The 15,121-nt window shown below is 44.5% G+C and overlaps 2 protein-coding genes across 3 annotated transcripts in view; both read left to right on the plus strand.

The window, feature by feature from the left end:
* LOC139384057 (dnaJ homolog subfamily C member 17-like) overlaps positions 1–15,121 on the plus strand; it is a 491,465-nt gene that overhangs the window by 352,998 nt on the left and 123,346 nt on the right. The window lies entirely within an intron of this gene.
* The window catches only part of LOC139384016 (cysteine-rich motor neuron 1 protein-like), a 50,764-nt gene continuing 42,248 nt past the window's right edge, over positions 6,606–15,121 (plus strand). The window contains exon 1 of one of the 2 annotated variants that reach the window (XM_071128645.1): positions 6,606–7,270. In XM_071128645.1, coding sequence (XP_070984746.1) covers positions 6,982–7,270 — 289 coding nt within the window. In that variant the 5' untranslated portion in view covers positions 6,606–6,981. The remainder of the gene's footprint in view (positions 7,271–15,121) is intronic. The other variant, XM_071128646.1, reaches the window with a different exon arrangement.

Genomic DNA, 15,121 nt, shown 5'->3' on the forward strand with positions numbered 1-15,121 from the left:
AGGTTGTCCTGGAAGAAAACTTGCTTCCTTCTGCTCTGACAATGTTCCCCAACTCTGAGGATTGGTTTTTCCAATGCTCCATGCCACACAGCCAGGTCAATCAAGGTGTGGATGGAGGACCACCAGATCAAGACCGTGTCATGGCCAGCCCAATCTCCAGACCTGAACCCCATTGAAAACCTCTTGAATGATATCAAGAGGAAGATTGATGGTCACAAGCCATCAAACAAAGCCGAGTTGCTTGAATGTTTGCTCCAGGAGTTGCATAAAGTCACCCAACATCAATGTGAAAGACTGGCGGAGAGCATGCCAAGACACATGAAAGCTGTGATTGAAAATATTGATTTCTGAACTCTTCCTAAGTTAAAACATTAGTATTGTGTTGTTTAAAAATTTGAGGTCTGACAATTTATTCGAGGTCTGACAACACTGCATCTTTTTGTTATTTTGACCGGTTGTCATTTTCTGCAAATAAATACTCTAAATGACAATATTTTTATTTGGAATTTGGGAGAAATGTTGTCAGTAGTTTATAGAATTAAAGAAAAATGTTTGTTTTACCCAAACACATACCTATAAATAGTAAAACCAGAGAATTTGACATTTTTGCAGTGGTCTCTTAATTTTTTCCAGAGCTGTATATATGAATCATTTTTATACAGTAAAGGTTCCATTCCATTGAAAATTCCATTGTAAAGAGAGCATATCTGTGCACAAGGACTCATTTATCCTTTGCCAAATCCAGTACTGAACCCCAGTAGATTATTTCTTAACAGTTGTTGAGTTTTAGTGAGTAGCACTGCTTTCTGTTCATGAGCATAAGCAGGGAAACATAGACCCAAAACAGATTACCACCTGGGGCCTGTTGCACAAAACTAGGATAAGGGATTAAGCCAGGATATCTTGGTGATCCTGGCTCAATTGATCCGTAATCCGGTTGCACTAAAGATGGATAGGGGGCAGGAGGATATGTTATGGTATAAATTACCATGGAGATTTATTCTGTGGAGCTAGCCTGCTCCAGACCAGGCTAAATTCCAGGATCTATTTAATCTCATCCCTAATGTCAGTCAGCAGTCACCACAAATGGAAACCAATAGTTATTTCACTGCTCACTATACATTGTTATCACATATAACTAGACCCACTGTTATTTAAACGTTTGTGATCATTAATTTCAATGATTTTGGATAAAAAATGATTTTTAGATGATGTTGCTATCATTAGATAATTTACAGTTTCCCATAGACTATAAGGCTATATATAAAATGCTAGAATATTAGGGCCACAGAGGGGAAAAAAACACAAGTCATAATATTGTAACCAGTTGTTTTAAAGGAGGACAGTTGTTAAAATGACAGATGTGGGGCATTTCGTGAAATTGTACTTCAGTATGGTTTCATAAACAAAGACATGCTGATGTGCCAGAATATTAAGTATCACATTGTCATAAGTATCAAAACTGTAAAAACAATATGTAGCTTTTCTGCAGAAAGAACCAGCCTCATAAATTTATGACTTTATCCTTTTTCTTCAGTGTGGCCCTAGTACTCTGTCATATAAACAAATACACATTCCATATGAATATAAAAACACAATGTGTAACATTATGTTCCTTTATTGAATAAGGACAAAACAAAGCAGGTAAACCATCAGCTCCTTTCAAAACTGAAGTCACAGTGACTCTACAAGATGGAAAGCACAGAATCTAAGCATATTATACAAAATGATACATATACAGACCTTTGAATGTGTATAACACACCCTGCATGTCTGCACACTAAAATAAATGCAGGACAAATCCATACACATCAACTGAACAGACAAATGAATGGATGCAGTAGCCTCCCTGCAGCCTTGTATTACACACAGTATACCGCACAAACATCATAAGAGGCCAAATTCGTCAAAAAACGAACCCAAAAAAACCCAAATTCCTCTGCCACCGCAGGACATATTTAACCAAAATTGAAAGCACACATACTAACTAAAATAATTCAACACATATTGGTCCCTCAGCAGCCGACCACTGTCGTCATCAGGGAAGATTGCCGGATTGTCCCAGTCCATGGCTGGTGGCACTCTGGGGGCCCTCTCCTTCCTCAGGCAGGCCACATTGTGAAGGACAGCACAAGCCACAGTAATATCACATGCCCTAACAGGGCTGACCCTTAATTTGTGAAGGCAGTGAAAGCGTGCCTTCAGGAGGCCAAAGGTCATTTCAACTCTGGCCCTGGTCCTGGCATGGGCATGGTTGTAGGCCTGCTGTGCTTCCTGGGGGTCTGTGAAAGGTGTCAGGAGAAAAGGCTGGCAGCCATACCCCCTGTCTCCCAGCAACACACCAGAGAATTCACCTGTCAACACAAAATCTCATCATTACTACCTCATAAACACAGTGATATTCTTGACACAGCCATGATGGTTATAAATAGGGGTTGTGTGGCTTACCTTGTGATAGGCACTGATAGATTTCAGAGGCCCGAAAGATTCTGGAGTCATGGACTGAGCCAGGCCATTTTGCCACAACATTGCTGATCACACAGTCAGCATTGCAGACCATCTGAAATCATAAGATGAGGAATATTACACCAATCAATGCACATCACTGGCAATGCAGAGTGTTCGTCAATGGACAATATCAAAAAGTTATGTTCACCTGAACATTAATGCTGTGAAAGGATTTCCTATTCACAAAATCGGCCTCATGGGCACCTGAGGGGGCTTTTATCCTTATGTGTGTGCAGTCCACTGCACCAATGACATTGGGGAAACCTGTCACACAAAGTAATGAGTATCCTACTATGTGTTAACAGTTGTCCTGTAATTTGTAGATCCTCTTACCTGCAATCCTATAGAACTCCTCTTTGATGTCACAGAGTCTTCTGTGGCCAGGGAAGGAGATGAAGACATCTGCTAATGCTTTGATAGCCAGACACACACTCCTTATTGTGCGGCAAATTGTGGCCTTGTTCAGCTGTTCTGCATCCCCCACTGAGTACAGGAAGGCTCCACTAGCAAAAAAGCGCAAGGCCACACAAACCATTTGCTCCACACTCAGTGCATGGCTCCGTGCAGTGCGGTGCTTAATCCTGGGACCCAGTAGTCTGCATAGATACCTGATGCCATCTGCAGAAAACCTGTATCTTTCATATAGATGGTCATCAGGGAAGGCCAGTGGGTCCAACCGGTCCCTGAAGACCCTTTCTCACCTGAAGGCTCTCCTCAGCACAAGTGCTTCTTCATCCACCACATCTCGCACGAATGGGCATGCCATTGTCAGAGCAGAAAGGAACACACAATTTTGGGCCTTCATATAGGCTAGTGGCCACACCTGGTGCTGGGGGGGGTGGGCAAAAGAGGGCGATGCCTTATAACGATGACTTGGTTGTACTGATTGCTGGGAAAATAAAAAAAACCTTAGAAAGATGCCACCGTCCTGTGTGCTCACAATAAGAGCTCATATGTCATGGCTCACTTGACTTTACGAGAATATACCTAATTTTTATTTTGAGCTGTGTCATCTTCTTGGAGCTGGGGGAGGAAAGAAAAATAATGATTAATACATTTGTGTTACAGTTAGCATACAGTGTACATTGAAGGCATATCTCACCTCCCTCTCAAGTTTTTTTATTTCAAGGTCCAGTTTCCTAATTGTCCTCTTTTTTATTTCGAACTCCAGTGCAAGATTTTCCATCGTTTTCTTCTTGTACTGAATGTCTATGTCTGCCAGTTCTATTTGGCACCGGAGGTGGTTGCCATACAACTTTCTGATAGCTTGTGAGCTCTGTGAACACAATACAATTAGCGCAGCTGGAATTTGGCAGGATGTGGTGTCCTTTTATTAATACGCACTATGTTGCCAGGCTGGTTTTCCCACTGTATAGCATCTGGGTCCTGTAAAAGAAATTAGATTTTTTGATTTTGATGAGGACTCCTCACCATTGTAGAGTAAATAGTACTTTCACAGTCTTAACATGATACCTCATGCCTTCTGGAATCCAGAGAGATGGTCTCCTCCTCATCATCGTCTCCATCATGTGCTGTTGCTGCTGCACTGGGGCCTTCACCCTATCACATTTAATCGGATTCATATTGAAGCTAGTAGACAAGACATGCCAGGCCTACAGTATGCCTTTGATGGAGTACTCACTGGATCAGCATCGTCTGGTGCTTGTGCTGGTGGCTCTAACAGGAACACAGTGCTGCCAGACACTGCAAGGCAATAGGTAAACCAAAGTCAGACAGTCCAAATTGATTCAATATGAATGTGGTTGTATCCCATGTAGAGATGGAAGGACATACCTTGAATGAAGCGGGTGGCATCTTGGGAGGAACCTATGCTCGTCTCTTTCCCCCCAGGGATCCCCTCTAAGACGGGCCTGCCTTTATTTAGCTCCAAGGCCATGTCCTCTGCTGGGGTAAGGTCAGCCTTTGGTGACCCACCACCCGTGCCTTGTCTGTGGGTATTCTTTTTCACTGCTAAAACAGTACAGACAATGTGTGAGCAGGCACCTTCTGGGTACAATATATGCTTGTGCTTTGTTAAATATTAGTCAGGGACCATACCATTCTGCAGAATGTTCTTGTATTTGATTTTGACCTGCTGCCATGTCCGTTTTGGCCCGTTCATGTTTAATCTACACACACACACACACACACACACACACACACACACTTAATGGAGTCACACTGCAAAAAATTACTTGGTATTTTTGTCTTGTTTTCAGTAAAAATATCAAAAATTTTATCATAGCTTTATACAGTGTGATGGAGTTACTTTACACAATTTCACTCATATCTGCAGTGCATTTCAATAAAAAAAATTAACCGTTTCATAATTACAGTACAACTGCATTTTTGGAGATGTGAATTAAATATTTGAATTGTAATTGTGATGTTTCAGCGGAGCGGTGAGTGTGTAATTGTGCACTACTTACGCATTCAGGCAGTCTGCAATACTTTGCCACGCTTTTTCTCTTTGCTTTATCACTGTGGCGGTGTTGCCTTTCTTCTTAATTATATCTTTTACCTCCTCGTATGCCTCCATGAGGATTTGTGCTTCCGACGGGGAAAAGTACGCGGCTCTAGTTGCCATGGTAAATCAGTTAATCTGTGATCTGTGGCGGGGTCTATTTGAGTGAGCCGTGAGCGCGCACCTATCCAGGATTGGTTTCACCTGGCTTAATGAATCCGTGTCTGCTCATCCTGGCTTGGTCTTTGTGCAACCAATTAAGCCTGGACGCACATGTTTTGGCTTCATTGAGCTCAGCTGAGTCATTTATCCCGGATGTCTTAATTCTACTTTTGTGCAACAGGCCCCAGGAGTCATAGTGAGCTGAAAAAGATTCAATAAACTGTGGTGCTTTGCCGACAAGTAACATAAACAAATGTAGAAATATTGTGTGTTACAAGACCTTTTCTGGGCCAATATCTGATATGTCGTCATAACATAAACAATGTGAATAAAACAACTGTAGCTAAATGAAAGCAGCCTGTCCTCTGTGTGAGAATCATTGAGTCCAGTATCCTGACTGTATGACATGAAGCCGGGGCCCCATTGGCCATCAGGGACCCCACTCTGAGCTCTGAGCTACAGCAGTGGTCTCTCAAGAGACTCACCATGTTTCAAAAAAGCACCCAATGTCCAGTCTTAAGGAGTTATCTTTAACGGTAGCTAAGATTTGCTGAACATCTCAAGACAATACACATGACTAGGGCCTACAGCCAACATGTCTTAATACTGGCGAGCTAAACAGCTAACAGGGGATGTTGAAGGCTACTTTGTAAATGGTATTGTAAATGGCACAATATGACATACCTCATATAGACCTGACCTGGTCATTGGCACCACTACTTTAGGTCTCCACTGGTCACTGCACTGTCTTTCTATGGGCAGAGAGAACTCAAGATGTGGCCGAGCCTTGCTTAACAGCTCTCTGAGGTGGACAAGGGCTATTGGATAGGCAAATTATACTTTGACATGGGCCATCAACTGGAGTTATTGGGATTGAATGATGTCCAGTGTGCAGATGTTAATTCTATTCCACGAATTAAGCAATGTGCCCAGAATGTTGTTGTGTTCCGTGTGTGACTGAGATCACACCTGAATGCTGGTCTACATGCTTCTTGAGATGCCCTAGTGTGCAGCCTACTGATTGAAAAACATGTATTTGTTGAATTGCATACAAGCGTAATAATCTATTTCGAAATCCGTTACAATGAGCATTTACCACAATCCTCAATTGAATATACAGTATATTAAAATAGAAAATGTGATGAACATGATGAACATTTTTTAACTATGCATTTGTCATTAAGTTAAAAAGTATAAAAGAAAAGCAAAAGTGGATTGAACATTATGTTCAACGGGACTGTCAAGGTTATATTGAGAATGCATACCTATTGCGTAACAAAACGAGAGGACCAGCCGAACGATTAGGGGATATCTAAATTCAAATCCTCCCTCCGTTCGCTACTTGTGACTGGGTGGCGTCCATGTCAGTCAAGAGGAAGGGGTGCTGCTAATTTCTATGTGCCTGAAATGTCAATTTGGGTCTCAGATTGCATCCCCGTGTTTTGGTGTTAGGGCATCCTCACTCCTCTCCAAACGCAGAAGACGCGCACAGTGGATGTCGTAGGACGCGGCGTGAGAGTAGCAAAATATTATTTTAATTGAAACGACACTGAAAGTACACATACCTACTGGCATCTCTCCTGCCAGAGAGATCAGACCAGGAGCATCCGTTCACTTTTCCACGGTAGGCTATTGTAGAAGGCTTTATGCTGCCTAGTCTGTTGTAGTGAAGGTACTGACAGCGCAAGGCACCAACAACTTTTTAAATTCATTTTTCAACCGCAACTTTTACATTTTGGAACAACGGACCTCGCGGATTTCATGTGGCGATTCACTTGACAGAAGAAAATAGTCTGCTTACATTTTTAACATACCAAACTTGTTGGACTCATCATCAGCTTTGAAATATGTTCAGTAAGTGTTTGGTCACATTCTTGCATTTCTCAATTCTGGTGCGTGTGTTGATGGCTCATGAATGTAAGCCCTGTGATATCCGGACGTGTCCGCTGAAAGCCTGCGAGAGTGGCCGGACTCTAGCCAAGGACCCGTGCGGATGCTGCGACCAGTGTAGCCGGCTGGAGTGGGAGCCGTGCGGCGGCAAGGACTGGGAACTGGGCTACTGCTCTTTAGGACTAACCTGCGCGGCTGTCAGCCAAACGGGAGCTGTAACGCTCCCTGATATAGGAGTTTGTAAAGGTGAGTAGCTTATGTCTAAAATAAGACTTGTATCACTTTATGAATAAAGTAGTCCCAATTAAATGTTAGTATTGTTTCCCATTCTGAAATGTGAGCATAACCTAGAGTGGCAAAAATATCTTAATTTTATAGTAAGGCTACTAGGAAATAATTTCTTATTGATTGATGGAAGAATAGGAGGTTTGGCTTTGAGGTTCCAACAACACGATTGTTCATCAAGATCACTCTCAGCTCAGGGCATAACATTTTTATCTCCGTAGTAAGTGATTATTGTCATTTGGCTTGGCTACACTACAGTGTGCCAGCCAGTTCATGATTCCATTGACTGTGCTGTGTTGACATTGTCTCTCTTCTCAGTGGGTTGGTTGGACCAGATTTAAAGGTTTTAGTAGCTCTTGACTGCCAACAGAGGACGTCTCATGTTAGATAGACTGTTCACTTTCCCCATTTAAACACCAGCTCTCTTCACTTGCAGGCATGACAATAGGTTTGGCAACAGCTTTGGCAGCATGCCTCCACGTCAGTCTTACTAGAGTGCAGACTTTACTGCCAGAGCCCAACCTGACATCTCTAAAAAAAAGTAATTGAATTGAGATTAAACAGAAATTAATATTTCAAAAGCATGGGTGGCTTAACAATGGGAAATGTGTTGACTGTAACTGTGCATGTACACTTCAAGTACTCTGTCTTAATTTGATCCTGAAACAGATTGGCTGTCCTTGTAGAAAGTGTTTTGCTGTGATGTGGCTACACAATCAGTAGGCCTGTGATGTGGCTCTGAGGGCTCCCTTGGGGTCAAGGCAAAATTGCAAAGGTCATTGGCAGGTTTATCTGATTGACCTTACCATGAATCACACTGTAGTGTCCCTGCCTTCCCTCCTATCAGACCCATGTCCTATACCAGTTGTATACTAACAGTCTATAAAGCTGTTGTGCACATGATATCCCTGGCTCCCAGGAAGATTATACTCCAGAGGCTGGCTCTCTAAATCTCTTATAGGGCCTCTAGGCTACCCATCCATCACCATGTGTGTGTGTGTGTGTGTGTGTGTGTGTGTGTGTGTGTGTGTGTGTGTGTGTGTGTGTGTGTGTGTGTGTGTGTGTGTGTGTGTGTGTGTGTGTGTGTGTGTGTGTGTGGGTGCATGTGTTCTAGCCAAGATTAGCTCTTCACACAGTTGGTGAGGGAGAACAGGAGTTTCCCCCTGAGAGAAGTGGGCATGGGGCATGGTCAGGATCACTTCAAACCCCCTGCCAGTCAGTCCCTCACCTGGTCTCTATCCAGACTGAAATAAAGGGATTGCATGGGACTGACATGACCAGAGGTGAGAGAAAGCAGTCCCACGTTGGGGCCAGATCTACATGACCCTGCCCTCCATCATCACGCTGTGGGGTCTGGGGGTCTCCGACCCCAGGGTGTCCCAGGAGACAGTGTCCCTGATTGGGCTTTATTTAAGGTTGTTCTCAGAGGCCTTAATCCCCTTTCATACCCCCAGATACTTCCTCTGTCAAATTAACAACTTTGAATGGGTCCAAGTGAATGGCTTCCATGATTGAGTCGTGCCTCTGGTCCCTTAGCGATGGGCCCCAGCACATGCACGTAGCCCCCCAGCAGAGTTGGCTGGGTGCGGGTAAATAAACACCTCACAGGGCCCGGGTTGATCCGGGATTTCCCTCCCATGCCAGGGGTAGGATATTAAAGTGAGGTCGCAATCAGGAGTAGGGGGTAAATGTTTCCGCTCTCTGATTCCTGCTTCTCTCTCTGCTCCTTGTTCTGGGTGGTCAATATGGAAGAGTGATAGAGGTCGAAGGAAGTAGACCAAGTATTCATGTGATGTCTGTAGTAGACAAACGTGTACAGTCAATGAGAAAATATTTGGTACAATTGATATTGAACAGAATGCAAAATATCCAGTAAGTGTAAGCTTATAACGACTTTTGGACTGGATTTGCATACCGTATATTAAGTGCAGTCATTTTAAAGGACAGTTTTCACCTTAAAATCAAACCAAATCCAATTGTATTTGTCGCATGCACTAAATACAACAGGTTTAGACCTTACAGTGAAATATTCTTTCAGTTTTGCAATTTTAAGAAAGTCATTACTGAAATAAACTGAAGTTAAAAATAAAATAATAATGAAAATAGAAAAATATCTAATAATTAAGGAGCAACAATAAAATTACAGAGCAAGGCTATATACAGGACATAACGGTACAGAGTCAATGTGTGGGGCACCGGTTAGTCGACGTAATTGAGGTCATAATGTACATATAGGTAGAGTTAAAGTGACTATGCAAGGATAATAAACAGAGAGTAGCAGCAGCGTAAAAATGGGGCTGGGATGGGGGGATAATGCAAATTGTCTGGGTAGCCATTTGATTAGCTGTATGGCTTGGAGGTAGAAGCTGTTAAGAAGCCTTTTGGACCTAGCCTTGGCACTCCGGTACCGCTTGCCGTGCGGTAGCAGAGAGAACAGTCTATGACTAGGGTGGCTGGAGTCTTTGGCAATTTTTAGGGCCTTCCTCTGACACCGCCTGGTATAGAGGTCCTGGATGGCACGAAGCTTGGCCCCAGTGATGTACTGGGCCGAACGCACAACCCTCTGTAGTCCGTTACGGTCGGATGCCGAGCAGTTGCCATACCAGGCAATGATGCAACCAGTCTCAATGGTGCAGCTGTATAATGTTTGAGGATCTGGGGACCTATGCCAAATCTTTTCAGTCTCCTGAGGGGGAAAAGGCATTGTTGTGCCCTCTTCGCGACTGTCTTGGTGTGTTTGGACCATGATAATTTGTTGGTTATGTGGACACCAAGGAACTTGAAGCTTTCAACCTGCTCCACTACAGCCCCATCGATGAGAATGGGGGCTTGCTCGGTCCTTCTTTTCCTATAGTCCACAATCATCTCCTTTGTCTTGATCACGTTGAGAGAGAGGTTGTTATCCTGGGACTAAATCAAATCAAATGTATTTATATAGCCCTTCTTACATCAGCTGATATCTCAAAGTGCTGTACAGAAACCCAGCCTAAAACCCCAAACAGCAAGCAATGCAGGTGTAGAAGCACGGTGGTTAGGAAAAACTCCCTAGAAAGTCCAAAACCTTTTCATCACAGATCATTAAGAGTATCTCTACCGCTCCTGCTGTCTCTAGAGAGTTGAAAACAGCAGGTCTGGGATAGGTAGTATGTCCGGTGGACAGGTCAGGGTTCCATAGCTGCAGGCAGAACAGTTGAAACTGGAGCAGCAGCACGGCCAGGTGGACAGGGGACAGCAAGGAGTCATCATGCCAGGTAGTCCTGAGGCATGGTCCTAGGGCTCAGGTCCTCCGAGAGAGAGAAAGAAATAGAGAATTAGAGAGAGCATACTTAAATTCACACAGGACACTGGATAAGACAGGAGAAGTACTCCAGATATAACAAACTGACCCTAGCCCCCTGACACATAAACTACTGCAGCATAAGTACTGGAGGCTGAGACAGGAGGGGTCAGGAGACACTGTGGCCCCATCCGATGATACCCCCGGACAGGGCCAAACAGGTAGGATATAACCCTACCCACTTTGCCAAAGCACAGCCCACACCACTAGAGGGATATCTTCAACCACCAACTTACCATCCTGAGACAAGGCCGAGTATAGCCCACAAAGATCTCCGTCACGGCACAACCCAAGGGGGAGTGCCAACCCAGACAGGAAGATCACGTCAGTGACTCAACCCACTCAAGTGACGCACCCCTCCTAGGGACAACATGGAAGAGCACCAGTAAGCCAGTGACTCAGCCCTTGTAATAGGGTTAGAGGCAGAGAATCCCAGTGGAGAGAGGGGAACCGGCCAGGCAGAGACAGCAAGGGCGGTTCGTTGCTCCAGAGCCTTTCCGTTCACCTTCACACTCCTGGGCCAGACTACACTCAATCATATGACCCACTGAAGAGATGAGTCTACAGTAAAGACTTAAAGGTTGAGACAGAGTCTGCATCTCTCACATGGGTAGGCAGACCATTACATAAAAATTAAGCTCTATAGGAGAAAGCCCTGCCTCCAGCTGTTTGCTTAGAAATTCTAGGGACAATTAGGAGGCGTGCGTCTTGTGACCGTAGCATACGTGTAGGTATGTACGGCAGTACCAAATTTGAAAGATAGGTAGGAGCAAGCCCTTGTAATTCTTTGTAGGTCAGCCCTTGCCTTAACAGGAAGCCAGTGTAGGAGGCTAGCACTGGAGTAATATGATCAAATATTTTGGTTCTAGTCAGGATTCTAGCAGCCGTATTTAGCACGAACTGAAGTTTATTTAGTGCTTTATCTGGGTAGCCGGAAAGTAGAGCATTGCAGTAGTCTAACCTAGAAGTAACAAAAGCATGGATTAATTTTCATGCATCATTTTTGTACAGAAAGTTTCTGATTTTTGCAATGTTACGTAGACGGAAAAAAGCTGTCCTTGAAACAGTCTTGATATGTTCGTCAAAAGAGATGTCAGGGTCCAGAGTAACACGAGGTCCTTCACAGTTTTATTTGAGACGACTGTACAACCATCAAGATTAATTGTCAGATTCAACAGAAGATCTCTTTGTTACTTGGGACCTAGAACAAGCATCTCTGTTTTGTCCGAGTTTAAAAGTAGAAAGTTTGCAGCCATCCACTTCCTTATGTCTGAAACACAGGCTTCCAGTGGGGGCAATTTTGGGGCTTCACCTTGTTTGATTGAAATGTACAGCTGTGTGTCATCCGCATAGCAGTGAAAGTTAACATTATGTTTTTGAATGACATCCTCAAGAGGTAAAATATATACGTAGTGAAAACAATAGTGGTCCTAAAACGGAACCTTGAGGAACACCGAAATTTACAGTTGATTTGTCAGAGGACAAACCATTCACAGAGACAAACTGATATCTTTCCGACAGATAAGATCTAAACCAGGCCAGAACTTGTCCGTGTAGACCAATTTGGGTTTGCAATCTCTCCAAAAGAATGTGGTGACCGATGGTATCGATCAGTTCTCTGACATCCTCCCTATAGGATGTCTCCTCGCTGTTGGTGATCAGGCCTACCACTGTTGTGTCGTCGGCAAACTTAATGATGGTGTTAGATTCGTGCTTTGCCATGCAGTCATGGGTGAACAGGGAGTACAGGAGGGGACTAAGGATTCACCACTGAGGGGCCCCCGTGTTGAGGATCAGCGTGGCAGATGTGTTGTTACCTACCCTTACCATCAGGGGGTGGCCCATCAGGAAGTCCAGGATCCAGTTGCAGAGGGAGATGTTTAGTCCCAGGGTCCTTAGCTTAGCGATGAGCTTTGAGGGTGCTGAGCTGTCCTCAATGAATAGCATTCTCACATAGGTATTCCTTTTGTCCAGGTGGGAAAGGGCAGTGTGGAGTGCAATAGAGATTGCATCATCTGTGGTCCTGTTGGGGTCGGTATGCAAATTGGAGTGGGTCTAGGGTTTCTGGGATAATGGTGTTGATGTGAGACTTGACCCGCCTTTCAAAGCCCTTCATGCCTACGGACGTGAGTGCTACGGGTCGGTAGTCATTTAGGCAGGTGACCTTGGTGTTCTTGGGCACAGGGACTATGGTGGTCTGCTTGAAACACGAGTCTGGTATTACAGACTCGTGAAGGACAGGTTGAAAATGTCAGTGAAGACACTTGCCAGTTGGTCAGTGCATGCTCGGAGTACACATCCTGGTAATCTGTCTGACCCTGTAGCCTTGTGTATGTTGACCTGCTTAAAGGTCTTACTCACATCGGCTATGGAGAGCGTGATCACACAGTCGTCCGGAACAGCTGATGCTCTCATGCATGCTTCAGTGTTGCTTGCCTCGAAGCGAGCATAGAAGTTATTTAGCTCGTCTGGTAGGCTTGTGTCACTGAGCAGCTTGCGGCTGTGCTTCCCTTTGTAGTCCGTAATGGTTTGCAAGCCCTGCCACATCCAACGAGCGTCGGAGCCGGTGTAGTACGATTCAATCTTAGTCTTCTATTGTCGATTTGCCTGTTTGATGGTTCGCCAGAGGGCAAAGCGGGATCCGGGTTAGAGTCCCGCTCCTTGAAAGCGGCAGCTCTGCCCTTTAGCTCAGTGCGGATGTTGCCTGTAATCCATTGCTTCTGGTTGGGGTATGTACGTACCTTCACTGTAGGGAAGATGCACTTATTGATGAAGCCAGTGACTGATGTGGTGTACTCCTCAATGCCGTCGAAAGAATCCCCAAACATATTCCAGTCTGTGCGAGCAAAGCAGTCCTGTAGCATAACATCCGTGTCATCTGACAACTTCCTTATTGAGCGAGTCACTGGTACTTCCTGCTTTAGTTGTTGCTTGTAAGCAGGAATCAGTAGTATAGAGTTATGGTCAGATGTGCCAAATGGAGGGCGAGGGAGGGCTAGGGAGAGCTTTGTATGCATCTCTGTGTGTGGAGTAAAGGTGGTCTAGAGTTTTTTTCCCTCTGGTTGCACATTTAACAATAAAGTGGTTGTTTATTGTTATGACAGCTGTGATTAGGGAAAGTTGCCTGTGAATCCAAACACATAGATAACTAATTTCACCCCCAAAGAGTATTGCACCACTTGAGTGATATCAATGTTTGGCCAGGGTGTTTTTGTTTTAGCTGTCTCACTGTGTTAGTGCCCCCTCTTCTCTCTTCAAAGCTCCCACCTTCTCCAGAGAACTTACATACCACCTCACAGAATGTCTGTCCTCAAGAGCACAGACTGGACACTGCGTCTTTTCCAGTACTTCTTCACATGCTGTCCACTTCCCTCTTCCTCTAGCATGATCTAATATTTCAAAGACTTCCTTTTTGGCCCGCTATCAGCCACAGGGTCTCAGAGGTCAACTTTCCCACCGCAGCTCCAGATGCCAAGACAAGCAGTCTCCATGGCTGAGAGGACTCCAGAGAGACCCAACTGTGATCCAAGCCCTGGCCAGAGTCAGAGCAGGACCAGGCCAGGCCAGCTGAGTGGGGTCATATCACAGCCAGGGGGTCAACCTAATCATTAGCTACAGTAATTAAAGGTTCACCCCCCACCCCCCCATCCTCTCATTATGCTTTGTCTACCTCCTGCCTCCTACTCCTGAAGCATCCCACAGACTCAGACACCCAGTGTCAATGACTGCCGCGTACAAATACTCTCCTAGGCACAGAAAAGCCCAGAGATAGAAAAAAGGTGCGGATCATTTAAAAGTGACAGGAAACGAGGAAGAGTTTTGGCGAGGCAGTAGAGGTCTGTTTGAAAAGCCTGCTTGTCCTTTCTCTCTACCAGCTGGCTGGTCTACCCAGGCTGCCTGATAGACAGAGGAGTTTTCTATGAGATGACATTTCAAGGCCAAGCCAAAGTTAATATGGGTAGTGGGTACCTCTTCCCCCCCCCTCTACTCTCCCTAATGTCTCAGCTGTTTTAGCTCATAGGGACCATGACTGTCTGCCACCCAATATTTAACTCTGGAAATAATCACTTTTAGAGTCTCTGATAAATATTCTGTTTGGCCATATTCACACTTTGAGCTGCAGAATTAACACCTCAGAGAGAGCCATGGGTTAGTCTGGGTGACCACTATAGGCTACAGACAGCGAGCTCTACTTCAAGGACCACTTCTGAAAGGAATAGAAGTTCTTCCCTGTTTTCCCACAACATCTAATAACACAATTCTCTGTTTCTTATTAATAAATTAACAACGTGAATTTTCTTAAGTATTTTCTTCAAAGCCAGCCAAGACATTTCATTCATACACCATCATATTTAATGAATCATCACTGCATTGTCTCCTGGCCCAGGGAAGAGTATGAAAGCAAGGTCTCCCTTTCTGAAAGAAAAGAATGAAAAGTATACCCATCGCAGCTCAATGAAAAGTATACCCATGGC

This window comes from Oncorhynchus clarkii, chromosome 25 (genome assembly GCF_045791955.1).
Source record: "Oncorhynchus clarkii lewisi isolate Uvic-CL-2024 chromosome 25, UVic_Ocla_1.0, whole genome shotgun sequence".
In the NCBI taxonomy this organism is placed as follows: domain Eukaryota; kingdom Metazoa; phylum Chordata; class Actinopteri; order Salmoniformes; family Salmonidae; genus Oncorhynchus; species Oncorhynchus clarkii.